Source organism: Phyllostomus discolor, chromosome 2, assembly GCF_004126475.2.
Source record: "Phyllostomus discolor isolate MPI-MPIP mPhyDis1 chromosome 2, mPhyDis1.pri.v3, whole genome shotgun sequence".
In the NCBI taxonomy this organism is placed as follows: domain Eukaryota; kingdom Metazoa; phylum Chordata; class Mammalia; order Chiroptera; family Phyllostomidae; genus Phyllostomus; species Phyllostomus discolor.
In genome coordinates, this window is record NC_040904.2 from 159,804,924 (window position 1) to 159,827,916 (window position 22,993).

Below are 22,993 nucleotides of genomic sequence, written 5' to 3' on the forward strand. Positions count from 1 at the left end.
AGCCCCGGCTGCTCATTGACAGAGGGTCCTGAGGCCTAGGACGGTGCTCCGCAACGCGAGGCGCTGGTGGGCCGTGGAGAGGCCGAGTCCGGAACCGGGAGGCGCGCGGGGGTGGGCGCTGCAGCCGCGGGTTGTTTATCTGGAGTACGGAGGGGAGGGGGGAGCCTGGAAACCGCCCCGTGTCCCATTTCCTCCTCTTGTTTTCGCTCCGGATTCTCCATGTTGGACCCAAACTGAGGAGCCCGGAGCTGCCGCCGGGGGATCGGGGCCAGGGGCACCCGGGGAAGCTGCTGCCCGGGCCGCCCGCTCTCCATACAGGCCGCCTCCCTTCGTGGGCCAGGGAGGGAACAAGAGCAGGGATGTGAACAGCTGTGGGAGTCCGAGTCTCGCGAGCAGGAGCCGGAGCGGGCCCCCGCCCAGGCCCCCCAGCCCAGCCCAGCCTGCGCGCTCGCCCGTCCTCCCGCCCAGCCAGCCCGGGCCCGCGGGATTGTTAGATGGAACACGGCTCCATCATCACCCAGGCGCGGAGGGAAGACGCCCTGGTGCTTACCAAGCAAGGTAGGGGCAAGCAACTTCCCAAAACTTTGCGTCGCCCCCGATCGGGAAGGGGGCTAACGCAGCCCGGAAGCCGAGTCCTGGCCCCCCACCCACTAGGCTCAGAGCGGGCGATTCCGACCTGACCCCCGAGTCCATCCTCCCCCGCATCCGGGTGCATACTCAGACCCCCGTAGGGGTTGCGCGGGCCCCGGACTCCGGGCGCCCGAGGGGGAGGGGCGTCATCTGCGCAGCTGTCACTCCGTTTTGCACCCCCTCCCCCCAGGAAGAGACTAAGGGGTACCGCTGGAAGCAGGAGTCCACCCGCGTCCCTTCCCTCCTGAGTTGGGGGGTGGGTCGTCACTTTTCCGCGCTACAACGCACGCTGCCCTAAGACTGAGGAGAGAGGAGTGGTGAAGGGAACGGAGGGGTCCCGAGCTGGAATGGAGCCGGAACTGGAGTCCAGCACTTCCTCGGGCACCCCCCTAGTCCCTGGTCGCCCAGGCTGCGGGCGGTGTCGGCGTCCACCAAGACTTGGGACCAAGTTCACAGCTCGGAGGCGGGGGCGGGGGCGGCCGCGATGGGGGAGGGGCCGAGCCCTGGTGGACCAGATCTGGCTGCCCGCGGCCCTGCGCTGGGCCCGGGACCTTGGCGGCGCGGGGCTCTCGTACGGCCGCCTCCCGCCACTTTCGCTGAGCAAACCAGCCCGACCCCGAGGCCCGGCCTGAGCCCCTCCCCGCCCCGATGCACTTCCCCGGGGCCGTCTCTGCACACAGAGCCGCGTTTGTTTAGCCCGGGAGCGGTGTCCCTGGTTACATAATTCGCCGATGGCATCAGACCCAGCGTGTTTCTGAATCGCGCAGCGAAAAAGAGCGAGTTGTCTTGTAGGCTTCGGCTCGCGGCCCCCGCCTTCCAGAGGGTCAGGTGGAGATGCCAGGGGGCTTGCAGGGGGCCCTTCGCTGGGGTGGGCTTGGGGACCGGAGGGAGATGAAGCCGAGGCCTCTCCCGGGGTGGGAGAAAGGTTAGGACCCGAGGGTGGGATCTCTCTTGAGTTGGGTTATGGTGGAGGCCCCGAAACTCCCCCCCCCCCACGTTCTTCTTCGGGCCTTGAGGAATGTGTCTAAAAGAGCGAACAGAATTTCCGCGGGGTGTAAGGAGGACTAGCGTCATTTTTTTCTGGAGAACTTCCCGGACTGAGGCCACCTGGCCCTATCCTGGGGAGAGCACACTCTTGGGACCGAATTCAGAGCTACTACCCTTCCCTGGACCTCACCCCCGCCTCAGAACGGGGAGTGAAGGGCTAGTGCTGCAGTGTAACACATGGAGGCCTAGAGTTTGGTCGGGGGGGGGGGGGGGACACCTGCGAGGTCTCCGTGTTGTCCCCCAATCCCCTCATTTGGTACCATTAATAGCAGATCACTTATTCGTGGGGTTCAGGGCCCTAAGGAGCTCCGCCAACTTGCCTAGGGGCAAAGAAGCTGGGCTGGTGGTGTCAGCCTTTCCCAAATTCTCCTCGTGGGAGCTTCCTCTGTCACTAGTTGTTCTTTCAACGAGTCTCTCCTGAGAAAGGGGACAACTTGGCCTACTCGGATCTCAGCCCCTCCAAAGTCCCTGACTCCCTGCTCTTCTGGCTGCATCAGTAACCAGTCTGTATGACCCAGGCTGCAACTTCACCCCTCTACTGGCTTCTCAGCTGTGCTGAGGGCAGAAGAAGGGAGGCGAGGCTTTCTGTGTTGATAACTTCACTCTCTTTTCCATCCTCACCCCAGGAAAGGACTCAGGAGCTAGCCAAAGCTAAAGAAAGTTGGGTGCGGAAGGATTCCAGAGACTGGAAATGTTGATGAGAAGGGGAAGACCAACCCTGTGCTTCCTCACTCATGTCCTCTCCTCCGTAGGGGCTCGGGAGGGTGCCTTCCCGGTGAGGACACAACACCAGGAGTGAGGGAAAGCTGGGCTGCTGGAGGGACTTCTCACAAATCAGAACTTGAGGGTTCATCAGGGCGAATGGCAGGGAGAGAATAGATGGCAGCAGCAAGCAAAGCAGCTGGCTTCCTGACAGTGGTTAGTTGTTGATGCTGGTTGGATTTTCTTGGAGTTACGTTTTTCATTTCCTTTTTTTGTGTACTTGCCCTTCCGACTTATCCTTGGAGGAATCTGAATTCTTAAGCCAGCAGCCATGGGTCTCTCTTTCTCTCCCCCACGTGATTTGATTGCATTCCAGAGAAGACATACTTTTTTCCTGGGCTGCTTGGGCAACCAGCAAGCCAGCCTTCTAAGTCCCTCATCATTTACAAACAAATCCTGCATATATTTTTTTTAGAAAGTGGAGATAGGGAGCAATGTTTTAATCAGCTACTTTACGAACTTCTTGCCCTCCCTCCTCTATAGCACCTCATCTCTAGGCCTGCCTTCCTTTGGAAAAAGGTGAAGAATTGTAAGGCAATTTATTAATAAATAAAGTTCTAGGGAAAAAAAACACAAGTTGCTTCTAGTTTGAGTGGTTTTTTAGTGAAATTGTTGTCCTTTCAGGGTTGTGTTTTTTATTTATTTGTATGTTTGTTCATTGTAGCACTCTCAAAGCTTTAAGGTTGGCTGGGTGTGTTGATGATTCAAAAGGAGTTACTGCAGGGGGAGTAGAGGAAAGCTGCCCCAAGCAGAGATGATAACTGGGCCAAAGTTGGATCCTCTTCCCAGAGAGATGGGTGAAATGGCTTCCTGGTACAGCCAGGTCAGGGTTGTGTGTAATATTCAAAGTAAAAAAGAAGTTAGTACCAGTTTGACCAGCGAATGGCCATTTATTGCAGCCCCATATGAGGGTGTCGCCCCATTGCTGGGAGGTTGTGCTGTGGGTTTTGTGGTTAGGTGGGGAAGTCAAGGGAACAGGCACCCCCTAGAACCTCCCAGTGTGAAATGAGAGGTAGAGGCAGCCTCTTCCAAGGCTCAGAGTGACCCATAGGCCCTTCTGGGGAGTCAGGGCCTTGTGGACCTTTTCTCTTTTCCATGAGACCTGATGTCCCTTCCTTTCAGGGAGAGGATGAGTACACCTGGGTCTGTCTTCTCAGCTGTGCAACTGAACATATTCCTGCAGCTGACCATCCCTGAATTTTAGGATAGTGGCAGCTTTTTCTGGCTTCTACCTTCTCCCTATGAGGGAGAAATTCTGCCTTATTTTGTCTTGGAAAAGTCCAAGCACCTTTCACTGTAGTTGTAACTAGGCCTATAACTTGAAAAGCTCAGACCGATTTTTTTTTCTTTAAGATTTTATTTACTTTTAGGGAGAGAGGGGAAGGGAGGGAGAACATCTGTGTGAGAGATACATCCATTGGTTGCCTCTCATGTGCCCCCAACTGGGGACCTGGCACAAAACCCAGGCACGTGCCCGAACTGGGAATCGAGTAGGCACTCACATCCACTGAGCCACACCAGCCAGGGCTTAGGTTGTCTTATTGGGGCATTCTTCCTTAACTTGCTCTCAAGGATCAAGGCTACCTGTTTGTGGCTGGCTCCTCCGCCCCACTGGCTCCTTTCCCTCCTTCCCCCTTCTTCAGTCTTGGCCTCTTTATGGCAGCTGAGGCTCACTTCTGTGTCTCCTTTGGAGTTCTCCCTCCCCCTACCTTGGAGTGGGTAGTGGCCTGTGGGGTGACTTGAGCTTGTGTTTGCTCATGGGAGTACTGCTAACTCAGCAGTGAAGTTTGAAATGCCTGACATCCTGGGGCGGGGAGTTCCGCAGTTCTGAACTGCCGCTGAGTTTGACTTACAAACACTGTTGCTGTTCTAGCCCCCAGTCAGGATGAGTAAAATTTGAAAGAATGTTTAAAAAAAACAGTAAATACTGTATTAGTTACATTTCTAAGCAAGGGGAATTGATAACTCCTGGCCATTCTGTGGAAAATTCATTAATAGAAGTGTTTGGAACAAAGTTTTGGGAAGAAAGATAATATGTAATTATGTACATATTTATATACAAAACACATCCTTTTCTTTCTCTTCAAGTGTCGTCTTGCTAGTTTGGGGTAATTGGGGGTCTTGTCTGTTACTCCCATTTTGGGATGGGGGTGGTTGCAAGGGCAGCAAAGTGTTCATTGTTACTTCAAAGAATTCATTCACAAGCAAAATTGGTTGCTTCAGGCCTGGGTGCAAATCCTTTCTGTCCCTGTCACAATGAGACTTGACACATCACTTTAGTGTTCTGAGTGACTTATCTGTGCAGTAGGAATATTGATATCGACGTGTCTATAATGCCTGGTACTTAGTGGGTGATTGATAATAAAGTCTTTTTTTACACAGCCAGACCACTGCTACTCAGGCCCTCCCCATTCCCAGGACACAATGCAAGTAGCACACAGTCATGTGGGTTTTATTGTTAAAGACAGGTGGCCAGGGGTCAGAGGGGACACTGATGTGAAGGCTTGGGCCTTCTGGGAGGATCAACCTCATGACCTTGCTACACAGACCCTTTCTTTGTGCCAGTGTGACTTGGGGTGGGATTTTATCTGTAAATGCAAGTAGCATGTGCCTTGGGGCTTTTGCAGTTCTGCCTGGCGCCTGGGCATCTGGGGATGGGAGAGGCCAGGAAGCCATGTACCTACTGTGAAGAGTGCCTGAAGTCTAAATCCTCTGAACAGTTGCTCGGTCTCTCAGAAATGACCACAGTGAAGATCTGAGATGACTGTGTGCTGCGTTCTCTTACCTTCTGTGCTTGCTTTGAGAATTAATGAGCCCAGTGAGACTCAGATTTCTTCTAGGGAATTCTAATAACGAGAAAAAAATAAATGGGGTTTGAAGAAAAAATAGGCATTTTAAGCTATGTTTTGTTGCTTGTGGTTTTGGGGTACAACATTGAGAAAGCACGAAAAGCAACAGAGAAAGCTGTTTTCATCCTTGTCTCAGGCCAGCCAGCTGGAGCAGCACAGCATTAACTCACTAGTCTTGGGGTCATGGGATTGGGTGTGGCCCTGACAGGATTCTCTCCCTCCTTGGAAATGGAGGAATAGTTTCCCAACTGGATGCAGATGATCTCATTAACAGGCAGATTCTTATGAAGGACTACTAGAAATCAAAGTGGAGAAGTTGACTAGGAACTAACTGGAAACCTCTCCGGACCAGAGGCCAACCAGCAGTTTCTTTGTCCAGTAGAGTGCCTGGCCCCTGGGGTCTGAGTGGTCTGTGCTACAGAATGGGAACTCTAGCAAGTATGCAAGCCTTCTCTGGTGGGAAGTTGCAGATGGCCTGTGGACCTGATCTCTGGGTGGACCCTCCAGACGTTTCCTTTCCCTTCCCAGGTACTCCTAGCCCTCCCTGTCCCCACATCAGACTTTGCTCCTACACTTTTTTTATTCTATACCTTCTTTTATCTCCTGCACTGTTCTCAGGAAGCAAATGTGGCTCCAGCCCCAGTGAGAGTCAAGCAGATTCATGGAAAATCTCAAACTGCGTAACATAAGCCTGCAGAAACGCCTGCCCGAAACGGTGGATCCCAGCTCTTGTTTCCACAGCAAAGTGGGGCTAGGGCCTCTCCTCCACAGGAACAGTGACCTATAGGAAGAGACAGCAGGCTTGGGTCTTTTGCTTCAATGGTAGAATAGAGCAAGTGCCCCTAGAAAGGAAAACCACGCCCTTGGGGCACAAGTCTTCTGAAACCCAGCAGAGACACTGAGCCAGTGAGATATGGTGGGAGAAGGGGCCAAGGAGACTGGCTCTGTCACCTTCTGGTTCTGGAAGGGTTAGTCAGGGACCGCTGGCAACCTTTAGACATCAGGTCTGGGCCAGGGACACACATCAGATTCTCCTGTGACACTTACTAAAAATATAGACCCCACCTGGGTCCTAGTGAATCAGCACGAGCAGGTGGGCCAGGCTTGCGCATGTTCCAAATGCTCCCCGTGATTCTGACAGGTGTCCCTGGAGAAGAGCCAGCTAAGCACAGCAGTGGCCCCAACTGCCTATTTAGCCCTGAGCAGGAAGAGTCCCCTGGAGGAACCCAGTTTTGGTATTTGTTAAAGATCCTGTGGCTTCTGAAAGTAATTTCTAAAATCTCAGTATGAATGAACAGAGCAATGACCCTTGCTTACCTAGTGATGACCACAGACAATATTTATGAAGCACTTCCCATGGGCCAGGCACTGTTCCTAGCATTTAGTGCCTTTGAGTTCAAGCTTCAGGTAAGCTGAAGCCACTTGGAAAGGCATCTTGAGGTGTGGACCTTTTCCGATTGACCTGTGGGGGAACCGCACTGAAGAAAGGTTATGCTTTAGGCAAGACCAAAGAGCTATTGGAGAGGCTGAAGTGGGGCAGAAGCCGAGTGTCCCAGCTTCTAACACAGCACTCTCCAGGTGGGCACACCTGTGCTAGTTGGTCCCAGGTGATGCTGAGGGCTATGGGAGAAGCAGGTCAGTGTTCCTAGAGGTAGAACAGACTGGCAGCATTTCCTGGCTGACTTCTTCCAGTCGTCCTACAGGGGCCAGCCACAGGAGGAAGGAAGGAAGGAATTGGTTGACCAACTCCAGTGAGTTTGCTCGTGTGTGTGTGTGTGTGTGTGTGTGTGTGAGTGAGAGAGAGTGAGAGAGAGACAGACAGACAGACAGACTGACTGATTGGTGTAGTGGAGTCCCAGAAAGGCTGTTTCCCAGGGTTGGCCTTGCCGTTACCTCTGTGTGACCTCTGGAATGAGAAGAAATCTCTATGGTCTCTTTCCATATGTACATTTTGAGATTGAGACTGAGATAAGGATATGAAAGTTCTTTGTACTTAATGACTAGTAGCTGACACTTAGAGTTTACTAAGGCAGGATGCATCCTGAGCTCCTTGTCATCTTCACAGCTCTGTGAAACAGATAATGTTAGTCTTCCTATTTTATAGATAAAGAAACTGAGGCCCAAGGCCACATACCTTATATGAGACAGAGCCAGGATTTAAAACCAAGTCCATGGTAACTTGTGTAATCTCTTGCTCACTGGTCAGAGGAGAGATGGTTGAGAGTCCCTTGCTTTGTCCTGTGCCTTCCCTCTTCTTTCTCCATCTCTCATGCATGTGTCACCTAAATCAGGCTTCTATAGCTGGTCAGGAAAGAGGCACTGGATTCTTCCGTCTTTCACCAAATCCAAGCATTCCAGGAACTGAGCAGAGAGCCAAGGCAGGGGGTGAAACAGCTGCCCAGAGGGTGTTTGTGTCCTGCTTGGCACGTTTCTCTTAGGCTCCCAGCCTCCCACAAGGGCCTGCTCAGCACCTCCTTAAGTGGGGCAGGCAGAGAGAGACTCCAAGTGTGGCTTCTAGTCCTCCACAAGGACATCTCTGCCCTACTAGCTCTCCGTGGGGCAGAACCCCCTGTTAGGGCAGAGGCAGGATCCAGTGCTTTGGATTTTCCTGGGTGGTGTCTCAAATCAGTCCTGCTGCTGCAGTGGCCATCAGATGACTACCTGAAACCCAAGAGCCCTCTGGCGTGGGATGGGGTGCTGAGGTTGCTGCTGACATAGCTGTAAGGAAATGGCTTCTCCATCTCTGATCCAGGACCTGTTGCTGCTTCTGGTGTGTTTTTAAAGTATGTGAGAGCCGCCCAGGAGGGTGTTTTGGCAATTACTTTTAAAGGCTGATTCTGAAATTGATTATCTTGATCATGTTTTAAAAGTTGTCAGGAATCCCTGCTCCCAAAACTGAACCCTTCTTGAGGAAAGGTCCTTAAAGTTGAGGCCCTATGTTGAGATCAGTGACTAGATTACTAATGTGGGCAGGGGAAAAGGCAGGACGCAAGGTAGCCAGTGACCTGTGGTCCCCACCCTTACCCCAGAGGTGGCATTAAGGACCCAGGACTGAAAGTTCTCCTTTAGAGAGAGATGCAGGGAACCCTCCTGCCTAGGGAAGGAGAACTAATGGAGACATAAAGGCCATGCCATTCTTGCTCTCTTGCTGTCTTTGTGCACATGGCTTACCATGGCTGCGTGTACTCATATGCAGTTCTTTTTCCCAAGTGAGTATTTTTTGGAGAGGGAAGAAAGTTCATGCCATCAGATAGATACACAGCTGCTCTTTGGAACTTTGGGAACTGTTGCTGAGCTGGGTGAGGCCCTGCCTGCCTTGTTAATTTAAAACAAAACAAAACAGTGTCAGCATTTGGGCATTGTAGAAACTGATACACCCTCCCCATCATTTCCAGGCTTTTCTGTGTGTGGGATGTCTAGGCATCTCTCACCCTCCTGTTCCCTGCCGACTCACCTGCTGGTCCAAGAGCCCTTCCGTCCACCTGGCACTTTCGGGCCTGTCCTTAGCCAAGGCACAGATGCCCCTTGCTGAGGACCTGGGAGGAATCCTCTCCATGGGGAGCCCCAATCAGATGTGTCTTGGCTGCAGGGTCCAGGCAGCTGGCCAAGAAGGGCCGGAAATGCTCCAAATACTCTCCCTCTTCCAATAGCTAAGGGGAGGGAGGGGCCCCTCAGAGAGGCCATTTTATAGTGATAGCCAGACTAAATCCTTTGCTGCGGGGGTATGGGAGATGGTGGAGAAGAAAGTACTGAGGAACGAACCGAGAAAGCATCCTTCTGCATGAATGGGCTTGTTAAGATCTCGTAGCCTGAGAGCTTGCTTGCCTTGTCCTGAATCCCAGGCAGATGTGTAAGGAGTTCCTTTGCTGGGACACGAAGCTGTGTTGTTGGCAACAGTGATATCTGAACCTGACCTTCAGAAGAAGTTAAAAATAGTGTTGTCCTGGCAAAGCCAGTATGTGTGTGTGTGTGTGTGTGTGTGTACACACATGAGCAAGCTTCTTAAGAAGCAGGGGCAAATAATGGTCCCATCTGGTGTTTCTTGGAGGCAGTGGTGGTAGACCAAGGGGAGAGGGCTTTGTTTATCTCAAGTGAAACAGCCTTCTCACCTGCTTTCCTGTTTTTTTGCAGAATACCAGCTCAGGAGTTACAAGCTGGAAAACAACTTTTGTAGTGGGTTTGGGAAAAGGTGTAGGGGTTGTTTTGACTTTTCAGTCCTGAACTATGATCAGAGTTCCTCTGTCACCTTTCATTATCTTGAGCTTCAACCACATGCCAGGGGAGGAAGGCCTGTTCTTCTGTAGCTGACCTCCTTGGAATGAGGCCCACAGTGTTGCCAGGTAGTGGTCATCTCCCTTTGGGAATTAAAATGAGCACAACATTTAGCTTTAGTTTGTATAGCACATAACTGTGCAGACAGTGAGTATTGGTTTTTTATCATTTCAGTCAGGAATGAGGTCTTGCTTTTGTCCCAGTTAATGGATGAGGAAACTCAAAGATGCTCTGTGGCTGAGTCAGTTACTGGCAGAGCATGGACCCCATCCCAGGGAATCCTCAGTGGGGGATACCTCTCAGGTCCCCCCCTTTTGTTCATACCCTGCTTCAGTAGGAAGCCTTGCAATAGTGAGCTGGAAGGGTAGACTGGGTCTCTGTTCTCAGCCACCTGCACATTTTCTTAAAGTCAGAGCTCCTCTGTTAGTTCTGTGCTGGTCCAATGCAACATCCAGCCCTAAGCCAGGTGTTTGGAGCCGAGAGAGCAGATGCATGTCAGAAGCTAGGCAGAAGAGGAGGGTTGGGTGTCCTCAAAGCAGGTAGCAGGAGGATGAAGGAGGGAGAGCAATTCGTTATGGGGCTACATGGCACCCACTGGAATTCTGTTCTCCCTCAGGGAAATCGTGTGCATCGAAATCCTCATGGGCCTGTAAATCTTGTACCCTTCCCTGTCATACACAGAGGGGTGGGGTGGTCTGCACCTGGCTGTCAGGGACACAGTGCTGAATGCTGGCTGAAGAGAGCCCTTTGAGAGGCTCTTGGACACAAGTGTCTGATCCCACTCTGGTGTGTGTTCCCCTTACTCTTAAGTAACGCTGAACAAAGCAGGTCTTGGACCCAGGTTCCTGGCTCCAGCTCCTCTCCCTCCCAGTCCCCCATTGTCCTCCAGATCTCCCAGAGGTAACTAACTGCCAGGGAGAGCAGGTGCAAGGCTGGGACGTGGGTGAGGTGAGCCCTGGAATGGGATCCCAGAGCCTTGCGCTGTTTTCCCCCTTGCACCTTTCATGGCCTGCCCGCGAGGACAGCAAAGAAGAGGAGCTAGACTGGTCCCTTACCGGCCCAGCCTAGAGAGGAACAGAGCAAACATTCTAAGAGACCTTGAGAGTGCCCCACCACCTCCCAGTTGTTGCAGGAGTAAACATGCAGGGTGCCCCTGAGCTGTTGGGGGCCCTAGGTTCAAGGAGACCTGGGTTCAAATTCTGTCTCTGCTATCCTACCTGTGTAACCTTGAGCAGGTTACTTAACCTGTCTCTGCCTCAGTTTTCTTTCTAGAAATGGACGATTAGTGCCTATGGATGGAATTTTAGTGAGGAGAATATGAGGTAATGATGTCAAGTATCTTAAGGCAGGCCAGGCAATCGTAGGTGCTTAGTAAACATGAACAAGGCCCAGAAGGGCTCAGTGGCTGGCCTCAGGTGCTCCTTCAGAGCCCACCTTCCTCTTCCCTCACACTGGCACCTTTTCTGCATTGAACTCTTCTGGGCTGTTGAAAACCAGTGAAGACTTCTACAAGTTCTGGCTCTCTAGAAGTGACAGGCCCTGAGGCCCCTGGGGGCATTCACTCAGCCAAAGTTACTGAGCACCTGCTACACAGAGAGCTGGAGGCTGATGAGTGTGCCAGGCCGAGGCCATTGCAGGCCCCGCCAGGAGACAGCTGTGTTTGGGGGGAAGCTAAAGAGACCCTGGTGGATTCTCAGTAGCAGTGTTTGTACAGGTAAGGAGTAGAGACAGCCTGGAGAAGGATTGAAGGAAGTGGGGCCCCGATGAGGGAAAGGATAATGACCTTGCAGTAACCGGTCAGGGTACCCTTCCCAGGCGCCTCAGCTCTTGCTTTGCTCTGAGCACCTGACCCCAAGGTTAAGGCATTTGTGGTCTCTGAGGCCCAGTGTCTGCGTCCTCACATTGTGTTTTTGAGAAGACCCTCATCCCCTGCAGAGCCCAAACCAAGCTGAGTGGCCCCCAGCCTTACCCCACCGAGCTCCCTGTCTGAGACTGAAGCCCTTCTGCTGTTGGCCCTCCTGCAGCGGGCAGCAGCGAGGCCTCTCTGTGGCCCCAGCCAGCTGCCCCTTTCACCTCCTCGCGTCCCAGGATTACTCAGCCTTCATAGCATCTGTCACTAAGACGCTGAGTGCGTTCTTGATGGCCTCTCTTCAGGAAAGGCTCGGGTTTGTGTGGCCTTTTAAGAAAGGCCCATTTGCCCGGGTAAGCCTCTGATTGTGGTTCTGCATGAAGAAACCATAAACCAAAGAAAGAGCGATGGTTCAGCTTTGGTCCTGGAGCTTTGTGTCAGAGTCTGCTTGAATCCCTGGATTGGAATTGAATGTGGGTCATATAAGCAGGTCTTTACCCCCTTGGTTACTGCATAGATTGTTATGAATAGGAAAAATCAGAGGAACCTCTCATCCTTTGAGTGCTGGGCTCTGCACTAAAGTTTGTCTCCTTGATACAGGGGCCTTGCAATGAGGTCCCCAGTGTATTTTCTTTCTTCCTGACAGAAATCCCCAGTCCCTAGAAATGTTGGTTCTTCTAGGGCCAAGAACTCAACAGTGATATCCAGACTTTTCAGGTAATTGCTGGGGAGGAGACCTGATCATTTTCTAAAAGGTTTCATACAAGTTTCAAGGGATCTGGCCTAACCCAGGGAGGGGAGAGAGCTAGAGCTTTAGTGGACTCACTGACTGACCAGGAATACCCTCCCTGCACCTGCAGGAATCCCTCTGCCTTTCTGTTGAGTCGGAGCTAAGCCGGTGGCTCTGGGGTCATGCTGATTGCCACCCGACTGGCTGACTCTTAAGCAGCCATTTTCCTCCTCTTGGTCCTGGGGAATAGAGTATGGTTTTCTCCCCTCCTCTCCAGGGCCACAGGCAGCCCAATAACTGGTGTTAAATAGTTTCTCCAGCACCGTGTCTGCAAGGGCCACCTTGGTGGTGTGGTACATTTTGCGAGGACTTGGCAGGCGCAGCTCCTGGGTGGCCCCCACCACATCGCCTTCCCCTTCCCATCTTACAGGGAGCAACGCAGGGCAAGTTGTCTTCAGTGCCATTCTGTTTGCCTTGTTTCCTCTGCACAGATACTGGCATTTCCAACATTTATTTTCCTGCACAGTGTGCTTTAAAGTGGAGTGGGCTAGGTTTAATCCTCAGGCCCAACTCGCACACAGGTTTGGGGAGGGAGACCTGTGGCTCAGGACCATTCTGGCAGTGGTTGTGTGGCGCCACCTCCTGGCCAGAGGACCACTGGTGTCTTCCAGCTTTTGCTCTCAACAGTTGCCTGAACAGTTTGTGTAAAAACCAAAAGGAACTTGAAAAAGATGCTATAGTCTAAAGTCATTTCTGGTTCACCCTTTTATGCCCATAGCTTTTTGTATCACCTTGGCCTTTCTAGTGCTGCCTTGCCAAACCTTTTTTTAAAATAGCTCTATATTTCCAAGGCCTGAATTTATCAAGGCAGGACTAAGCAGCTGCAGTCTGGAGTGGGAGACATCAGGCTAGAACCCGGCATTGGATGCGGGTGTCCCCACAGGTTAACCTGCCTCTGGTTTAAAATTAGGGGGGAGGAGTGTGAAGGGAAGTGCCTGGAGTGTGGGAGGAAATGAGGGTATGAACAAAGTATTAGCTTCTCTTGGGACTGCGGCTCTTCTGTCCTGTAGTCTGCTGAGTCTAGTCTGGGCTCAGTTCTGCCTCCACTGACCCAGCATCTAGGGACGCCAACCTTGGGCAGAACTACAGCTCCACTGACTTGAAGGGACGGGCTCTACGTTGCTCTGTGGTTTAGAACAGGCAGCCTGTGGGAACGGGTATTAAGGAGGATTTGTGTCTTTGTGAATTAACTTTGAAGGTATCCACCTTGCGCTGCTGCCAGAATAGGGGGATGCCTGGTTTCTGTACTTAGTGCCATCTTTGACTGCCCACCCCCAAACCCCCGTAAAATGGAGCAAAAAATTTTTTATGGAGTAAAAAAAAAATTTGCTCCATAATGAGGAGCAAATTTTATGCAGCTCATTTCTCAAACCAGGAAGTGGGGTTTCCTGCTGTTTTTGCTGTGAAGAAAAGATGTCAGAATAAACATGAATAGTTCCCTGTTGATGGTATTTGGTGGTTGGCCAAGTGCATACTATGCCCTGGTGGATCTTAGAGATTAGAGGGCATACAGGTCCAGTGTTGTAGGGAAGTACATCTGGACAGAGATGCTCTGTAATTAATGTTTTGTTATTCTTTCTGCTCTAGGCCTGGTCTCCAAGACCTCTCTTAAAAAGCCTCGTGGACGTAACATCTTCAAGGCCCTTTTCTGCTGTTTTCGCACCCAGCATGTTGGCCAGTCTAGCCCCTCCACTGAGCTCTCCGCGTACAAGGAGGAAGCCAACACCATTGCTAAGGTAGCTGGATCGGGGTGGCATTACTCCATGCGGGCTGCTGGTGGAGCCCATGCACCCACAGCAAGTGGGTGAGCAGCCTGCCTGAGGTCGAGGTCTTCAGCTCAGAAGAGGCCCTTCCTCTGATGGGACCTGTAGTTAGTTCACCTTCTTTCTCTTACTTCCCATTTGTAGAATGGGCCACCCAGATGTCCCTGTCATTTCTGAGGACTCCTGCAGTCCAGATCCTTCTAGGTTCCAGAAACTGTGCGAGATGCTTTGCATACGATCCATGTAGCAGCCCTGCAAGGAGACTCAGAGTTCCCCACTCGCAGAGGAGTGGAGACCGAGTCCCTAAAGAGTGGTAGTGTCAGAGTTCCGGCTCAGATCACTCTGGCTGTAAATCCTGTGTCTCTTGTTTACTATGCAAAGCTGCCTTCCCAGTTACTTCACTTTCAGGGACCCAAAGAAATGAAGTTCTTCCACATTCTTGGTAACTCCTTCCAGCACTCTCTCCTGTACCTGTGAGAGACATTTGGGAACATGTGGGTGTCTTTGGTCCTCCCGTGGCCAGTAAATATGTCTAGAGTTTCAAGGGTAGGGACAGCCCTGACCAGAAATCGTTGTGCCCCCAGTGCCATTGGTACTTCTTTCTGAAATACCAAGGTCTGGCTGTCTTTGCTCTCTCAGAACCAGGCTGACGATGTGTGCATCAGTGACAGTCACTCTGTTATCCAGCAGTGTGACATGACAGTGTCATTAAGCCATTGATTTTTACAAAGAGTTCATAATAACATGGAAAAGTATTGAGTTGTAAAAGCAGAACACTAAATTATATTATGGGTGGGGAGATGCTAAAACAAACTTGAAGGAAATACACTAAAATGCCAATTTAAGTTTTTCAAAGTGCTAGGATTTTAATTTTTCTTTAAGGTTTCCACACGCTATTTTTTACAACCATAACACTTTTATTACCAGCAAAAGGTGGGGAAAGCATTCTGACCTCTCACACTCCCACTTCCCCAGCCATTTTGGGACCCGCAGTGGGGGTCCGTGTTGGCCTGCTGCTTTTTTGTAGAGGCTCAGTCACCCTCTCCCCACAAGCCTCCCCCAAGGAGGGTGTAGAAAATACACGTTGTGAAGGAGAAGCCCGGGTTCCAGGACTAAGCAACAGGCTAACCCACCACAGTGAGGAATTCTGACTTTGGTTCTGCCTCTGACTCTGTGTCGCTGCATTGCTCTCTCGAGTTCCCTGTTTGTTCCTCACTTTGTGCAGCTTGGGAGGCAGTGGCAGCTAAGAGCAGGGACACTGCCCTCCACCCTTCGTCAGGGCTAATGCGGAAAGGAAGTTCGGCTTTTTCTGCCCGGCTCTTAAGTCAATTTGGTTATGTCAGTACATTCCAGGGGGCTGGGATCTTGGGGAGAAAATTACCCCCAGGCCTGAGGCAGAAGCAGGGGGCTTTAGACCGGTTGGGGAAGGCATTGGTAGGTCCGCACTGACCACCCCCTTTTCTCCCGCAGTCTGATCTGCTCCAGTGTCTCCAGTACCAGTTTTATCAGGTATGTGAGTCTGACCCGGGACACACTCAGAAGCCCAAGACCCTGTGATCCCTGCCAACCCCATGGGGCGGTGCCCCCATTCCTCTGTGTCTGGCTGGCCAACTCCACGTCCTGGGAACCATTTGTTCCAGAGATTTGCTGAGGGCCCATTATGTACAGGACAGTAGATTGGGGTGGGGGGCCGCTGGTGTCCACCCCGCACCAGCCCTGGCCTCCATCTCCAACATCCAGGTCACTTCATAGTCCAGTGGGGGGCTGAAGCCAAGGAGACAGCTGTGCCTCTTCTTTGTCTCCTTCCTGGCCTTCAACAGGCATCTCTCCTGGGTTGAAGTTGGTCTTTTTTCTCCTCCATGAGCTCACCTCTCCCCCAAGTTCTGCTGAAAGGCACAACTGGGCTTTCTTGGTGGCAGATCTCAGCATCCTGGCTCTGGTTTTAGATCCCGGGGACCTGCCTGCTCCCAGAGGTGACAGAGGAAGATCAAGGAAGGATCTGCGTGGTCATTGACCTGGATGAAACCCTTGTGCATAGCTCTTTTAAGGTAACCTGACATCTGGAGCCCTTCCTCGCCCATCTCAGGCTGTCTTGTGAACCTGGCCGAGGTGGCCTAAAATTGGTGATAGAAGGGTGGTCTGGGTAGCGCGGGCCTCTAGCATTTTGACCACACTGGCATCACAAATATGGAGACTACACCAACGAATGTTGGCTAGGGCCCCCCTGCTCCCCCCAGTCACTGCTGCCACTGCCCCGTCAGCCACATAGCACAGGGTACCACCAGGGTTGTGTACAGGGCGGCCCAAAAGGGGTGGAATCAGCCATGGACTTTGCCCCTCTCTGTTGTACCAAAAACTTTGTTAACTCAAGAAGGCCCTGAAACTCTCTCTGCTCCAGTAGAATTTCAGGGGAGGTTGGGAGTAGGAAAGACCAGAGGAGGTATTGCATCCTGTGCTGCAGTGAGAGCTGCTTAGTGGGATGGCAGGCGGAGCTTCCTGGAGTCTCTAAGATCTGTTTTCCCCGCCCCTCCTGGGTGACAGTGCAGTGACTGTTGTCCCCTCCTCACCCCACTGACCTCATTCACTTTTCTCTTTCCAGCCAATCAACAATGCTGACTTCATAGTGCCTGTGGAGATCGAGGGGACCACTCACCAGGTGAGCTGCTGGCCAGGCCACACCCAGCCCAGGGGGCGCAGGGGCCTCCGTTCTTCTCAGGGCTTGTGTTCCCTCACTTGATCCCCTTCTGTGGCTTCAGCCTCTACCTTTTTATTGGTGCTTTTACCACCCTTTCTCATCTTTAAAAAAACGAGCCCCCTCATCCCCCACTAGCTGTCACCTTTTTTTCTCTTGGCAGCCAAGCTGTTTAAAATGAAATGTTATTTGGTCAGCGTTGATAGCTATCATTTATTGATCCCCACCCCTTCTCCCAGTGCGACCAGCACTGTTTTGTGATTGATTACATTTTCTCTAATCCCGAATAGTTGGTTCTCAGCCTGTTCTGGGCAAGGAAGGCAGTGCTAGCTGTTTACTCCCTGTGCCCAGCCTCTCCATCCAGCAAGGGACTTCAGTCCTTCCCAGCCAGGCATCTCCTCTGTGGAGCTTTCTCCAGCTCCACTCCCCCCACCCCCCAACACCCCAGGTCCCTACTCTGTATTCTTTTCACATTAAGTGCTCAGTATGCATCTGTCAAAGAACACTCGAATCTAAGTAAGATCAGGCTCTGGCCCTGCGTAACCTGCTCAGTCCAGGGGTCAGGTGGTGTCGATAGTAGACAACCACTTGCTGAGAACACTTGCCCACAAGGCCTGACAGCTGGCCTGAGAGGCCAGGACCGTCGGGAACAGTGCTCAGGTAGCCCTGATACTTGCTCGCATGGCCTGGTCACATACCAGTTACTTGTAGAGGAATGGGGTTTGAGGCTTCTGTGGGTTCTCGTCACTGTCCTGCGTCCATCAGAGGCCATCTTCACCAGCACCACCCCCTCCCCACAGCGGTAGCCTGCTCAGAGCCAGGCTTAGCCCTTGGACTTCCAGCCTCTGCCCAGCAACCCTGTAAAATCTAGTTGAGGGTGTAGAGATGTGCAAAACCCACAGGGAAAAGATGAAGGCATGATTTCAAACGGGCAACTATATACTGAACCGCTAGTGAAGAAGACAAATGAAGATGGCTGCCTGCAGAAGGCAGGTTTTCAGCAGAGTGGTAAGGGCACTCGGAGCTTAATGAAGAACCATGAAGAGGGAAGAACTTGTTGAAAGTTGAAGAAATGGCAGGCGATAGGGAGCCAAGTTGTGGCTCCCTGGAGCAGGGCGTTCCTGCTGCAGAGCTGAGAGGGAGCCGTGGCAGGGACACGCTTTGAGCAGGGAGCGACGCAGATGAAAGGGCCTTTGAAGGAATGGTGCTCCCGCCCTGTGCAGGCTGGGTGAGAGGGAAACAGCCTGGAGGCAGGGAAGCAGCAGCGTGCAGAGTGTTGAGGGACGTGTAGCCGCTGGATCTTGCAGGCCAAAATGCAAGATTGTGAAAGGTGGACGAGAGTGTTAGGGTTGTCTGTCAGGAGCAAGCACAGAATAGGTGGGGGCGTTAGAGCAGGACACTGCAGAGTGTCTGGTCTACAGTCATTGAGGGGAAAGTCACTTCTCCCTGGGGCCTTTCAGAAAGAGAAGCTGTGTGAGGGCATGAGGTTTCAGGAAATATCTGTGACCTCGCCCAGTGGTGACCTGGACAGACTTTCCTGCCAGAGCCAAGAACAGGAAACTCCCGCAGAGGCTGTGGCTGGATTCAAGTAATCCAGGATAGGCTGTTTCCATCTGTGAGGCCTATTCTTGATTACTTGTTTCCGGAGGCAGCTGATAGTTCGCCGTCGGAAACAGCGTTGGCTCTGGGACATAGGTGCATGCACTTCTTCCCAAGCTGAGTCGAGGCTGGGACCACCGAACCAGAAGGAGCGCAGTGAGGGGGTGATGCTAGTGCGCTGGTCTGTGGGGCAGAAGGCTTCCGGCCAGGCAGCCCCGGAGGCTGCAGTGTGGGCATCCGAGCAGAGCAAGGTCTGAAACTACTTGATGCCTTCTGTGTAAGTGATGACAGTGACCGATGCTGTGAGGCTTCACTCTCACCGGGTTGCCTCCAACAAGCCTCTCTGTCTTTCCTCAGGTGTATGTGCTCAAGAGGCCTTATGTGGATGAGTTCCTGAGACGGATGGGGGAACTCTTTGAATGTGTTCTCTTCACTGCCAGCCTGGCCAAGGTACCTGGGACAGGAGGGGAGAGAAGAACTGGGAGCAGGTGGGGCAGCTAAGGTGTGGTCCAGAAGCCCCTTGCTGGTCCCCAGATTGCCACTGGGGAACCAGGACCACATCCAAACAAAAGTGTCTTCTCTTCTCAGTATGCCGACCCTGTGACGGATCTGCTGGATAGGTGTGGGGTATTCCGGGCCCGCCTGTTCCGTGAGTCCTGCGTGTTCCACCAGGGCTGCTATGTCAAGGACCTCAGCCGCCTGGGGAGGGACCTGAGAAAAACCCTCATCCTGGACAACTCGCCTGCTTCTTACATCTTCCACCCGGAGAATGCAGTGAGTGGCCCAGACATGCCTACTCTTCAAGGGACTGGGAGAGGCCCTGTCCTCTGTGGGAGAGGCCATGGGCAGGGGGCCTTTGACTTTACCAGAAAAGCACACCACTCCAGGTGGACCCTGCCAGCCTCTGGGGGCTCTGGGACAAGGGAAGAAAGAGTGGCATTTGGGAGATTGATGCCTTCTTTTTCCTGCCCCAGGTGCCTGTGCAGTCTTGGTTTGATGACATGGCAGACACTGAGTTGCTGAACCTGATCCCAATCTTTGAGGAGCTGAGCGGGGCAGAGGATGTCTACACCAGCCTTGGACAGCTGCGGGCCCCTTAGCGTCCCCAGCTTCCAAGCAACGGTCATCCCAGTAGGGGACTTGCCTACACTGTGCCTTTATGATCAGCCTGACAGACGGAGCGGAAGCTGGAGCATCTCACCAAAGGGGGCCTGGAAATGGAAGTGATGGGAAAGAACTTTAGGACAGGTTAGATGCCGAGTGGGCCAGTGTCAGACCAGTGATACCCCAAGCTGCCCACTCCCTGAATTGGGTTTCCCAGGTCTGCGAGAGAGTATTGCCTTGAACTGCATTCAAGGATATAAGTGTTTCAGGTGGGGGAAGCTGGAAGGTCAAGGCTCTCTCCAAGTTAGTCCATCTCCTCTCCAGTCACCTGAGAGCCACTGCGCTCTGTAGGGACGAAGACTCTTCCAGGCTCCATCGCCAAACTCATGGCCTTCCCTCAGTGTTGTAAGGCTTGTGCCAAGGAGAAAGGGAGGGTCAGAGGCTGCTTTTGGGTGCCCCAGGCACACTCCCTTTTGAAATCTTTCTCCAGCCACCTGCTGCAGACAGACGGCAATTTTGGAAGATGAAAGCTTGTTTCCAGGAGCAGTAGCCCCAGTGGCCATCAAGTCCTGCAGCCCAAAGGCTGCACTTGCCCCCAGCCGAGTGCCTGGCCTGGGCCTTCCTTCGTCTCCCCAAGGCTTGGGTGCTGGGCCTGCCTTCTTCACTACCTAGCCATAATTCTCGAACCCATGGGAGAGGAGGTCTGCCTGCCGTGGAAGAGGGCAGATAACTGATTTCCGTTCTTTTGACTCTGTTTTAAAATTCCCTTCCTAAACATGGAGTGTTGGGCCTGTTTTGTTTCTGATGAAGCTGCAGTCCTGGGCTTGAGGTGAATGTGTGTGGCGCTGGGGGTGTAGGGAAGAGGGAAACCCCCCCGAAGCCGTGAATGTGTGTGTCCCCTTAGCTTGTATGTGAATCAGCTGAGCTTGGGACTATCTTTGAGTCCACCCTTCAGGGATTCTCTGCTGGTGCTGGTGCAAGGACTTTGTTCCAAAGTCCGGGAAGGGCACTCCCTCTCTGCCCTTCCTATTTCTTGGGCAGAGCTCTTTCCTATCGTGTCTTCCCCTGGGGCCTGGCCTGTGCACAGCTCTCTGCTCCATCTTCATCCTTTCTGGCTGTTGCTCTTTCTCTCCAGGACCTCAGAGGCACGCCTGCTTTTCCTGGGCTGAGGGGGGTAGGTGTCCTTAGCATTACTTGGCCAGCCTGCGCACAGGCCTCCTGCCTCTGGCAACGTGTGATGAGCCCTTCACATACCTGCTCTTTGTGTGTTTCCTGCTTTCAAAGTTTCTTAATAGTGAATGCTTTAAAAAGGAGTCACAGAATGGAAGTTTCCCCAGGATAAAAAACAAAAGGGGAAGTGCTACTGTGATTGGGAGCACAAGGGGCACCCAAAAGGTGGCCCTACTTCAGCATCACTGCCTTAATTGTGGCCCCTCCCAGGGCTCGGTGGGGTTCTCTCCTCTCCCTCCCTCCAGTCCCCATCTCTGTTTTCCTGGAGGCGGGTGTTACAAAGCATTTGTGCATTGTTTCAGGTGTGAGGACACTTTCCTCTCGGCCCTTATATCCCTTGTTCTTTTTAGTTTGCACGTACTAGGTCCAGCCTGAGGAACTGACCTGTTTGGAGAAAGCCAGTCGGGGGGGCAGCAGCTTGGTGTTCTGATTTGGTAGCTGGATGACTCGAGTTTTTCTCTAACATTGTGGTGCCATCTCTCTGCTTTGTCCAAGGTTGTAAGGCTTTCTGTTTCCCTTTGGTGTCACAGCAATGGAACAGAGTCCCAAAGCCCATGTGGTCATTTCCCCCTGCATCATTCCCTGGTTCCCACAGGGTGGTCCTGCAGCGGGGGAGAGGGCTCTGGTGCTAGCTCGGAACCACAGCTCCTGCAGGAAATGGAGGCTTTTCATTCTACGACCCAGGTCTGGGCCTCCATCCTAATACTGCGGGAGGGGCTTCTCCCTCAGGACCCACCCTTAAGGTTCGTTTAGCCCTTGGGTCAAATCTGCCATCTGGACCCAGCCAGGCTTTTCTGACTAAGCAATAAGAGGCTGTAAGCTGGTCCAGTTCCAAGGACCCTTTCTGCCCTCCTTTGGGTCTCTGTGTACCTCCCAGTGAAGGGAGAACCTGTGCCAGCCCTTTTCCTGTCATGCTTGTCCGAGTGTGGCTCGTGACCAGAGCCCAGGGTACCCTGGGGGGAGTGTCCCTGCATCTTCTGCATGAAGCCCCCGCTCTACAGGCCTCCCTCCCCTCAGAACTCTGCCTGCCCCCCTACAGTTCCCCAGCAGATATGCCCTTTCCACTTCCCCAGAGAAGCAATGAAGCCAAATGCTCCACACGGCCCAGAGCTGGCCTCGATTGCTGTCTGATTCCAGTCTCACTGCACATCAGGGGCAAGTGTGGATGCTCCTGGGAGGGGTCAGGCGAGACTTGCGGAGGAAGGAAAGGTGGGGAGGGAGCCGGTCGCCTCAGGATTAGTTCTAGGGTTTCTTACCAGCCCTTCTTGTTTGAGGCTGGTCTTTGGGGGGCAATTGGCCATCATGCCTGGTCAGCACCAATTCAAGCCATGCCAGGAACCTGCCCACCCGCCAGGTTCAGTTCCTTAATGTGCCTCTTCAGGGACACGGTGTGTCTCTCTGATTGGGCTTCTAAATCAAAAGCCTGATGTTCGTGTCCCTCTCATAGGGGGAGCTTTGGACACAGGACCAGTTTGGAAAGGGTCAGATAAGAGTTTTCACTCTGCACATTGTAGAGGGAACGCTCTGTAGGCCCATGGGTCCCTAACCGTATAAAGGTTGAATTAATTTGCCTTCAGTTAACCTGGGACCTTCTCTTTAGTTCCCTTCTGCCTCCCAAAGATTTTGACCATTTTGTAAGTGTACAAACTGACCTCTGTTAACAGTGGCCCAAAAGCTCCTTTGCATGGGAAATCTAATAACATCTAGTCCCCGGGACATGGGTGCCATTCTGTTCCACTGCCCCTGCGCTGTGCCTGAGGCTTCGTGCAGTAGGGCAGCCCCCTGAGGCTGTCCCCTGTCCCGTGTCCCAGCCAGGCGAGTGTTGAGGAAGGTGAGCCTCTTCTCCCCTTTACGTCTTCAGTTGGTTACTTCACCACTGTCGTACGTCAGTCACTTTGTAAAATGGGGTTTCATTTTGGTTCCCCCTCTTTTTAACAAATATTTTTATTCAAGCAGGGAAGGGAAGGCAGAGGTCTGGCCTGCTACCCCATCCCTTTCCTGTAGGGCCTGCCCCCACAGCAGACCCTCTCCTGACCCCGTGAGCTTCTTCGCCTGCAGTTACCCCGGTGCGACGCCCTCCGTGTCGGTGTCTCTGGCCCTTTCAAGAAGCTGTTTGGAGGGTGGGGTCTGCTTCCCACTGTGACTGGGCTATGGGATTCTGACTACCTTGCTTACAGATTCATGGTTTGATAAATTTGTTATATTCATAAACTTGAAATGTGGGACGCCATTAAGTGTCTGTTTATATTTTTGGAGCATTTGTATTACTTACAATTAATAAAAGTGGGTTTAAAAAACCCATCCAGGAATGGGTGCTGCCTCCTGACCCTGCTGTTCGTTCGGGCACTTACTGGGCACACCCTTCACCCCTCACAACCCCTTCTTTCACGGTGGAGCTGGGGAGCC

General features: G+C 52.5%; 1 protein-coding gene across 1 annotated transcript; it reads left to right on the plus strand.

Annotated features, from left to right (window-relative positions):
- Positions 1-22,817, plus strand: CTDSP2 (CTD small phosphatase 2). The gene is made up of 8 exons (XM_028531816.2): positions 1-558; positions 13,787-13,935; positions 15,433-15,471; positions 15,909-16,010; positions 16,562-16,618; positions 18,611-18,703; positions 18,842-19,027; positions 19,228-22,817. The coding sequence occupies exons 1-8, from the start codon at positions 495-497 to the stop codon at positions 19,351-19,353; spliced, it is 816 nt and encodes a 271-aa protein (XP_028387617.1). The 5' UTR covers positions 1-494; the 3' UTR covers positions 19,354-22,817.
- Positions 22,818-22,993: the final 176 nt, after the last annotated feature.

Bases quoted from the DNA above. Each gene is read 5' to 3' on its own strand.
- CTDSP2 (XM_028531816.2), top strand. From the start codon at position 495: ATGGAACACGGCTCCATCATCACCCAGGCGCGGAGGGAAGACGCCCTG. The intron at 13,936-15,432 runs GTAGCTGGATCG...TTTCTCCCGCAG, and splicing joins AAGCCAACACCATTGCTAAG to TCTGATCTGCTCCAGTGTCT. The intron at 19,028-19,227 runs GTGAGTGGCCCA...TTCCTGCCCCAG, and splicing joins TCTTCCACCCGGAGAATGCA to GTGCCTGTGCAGTCTTGGTT.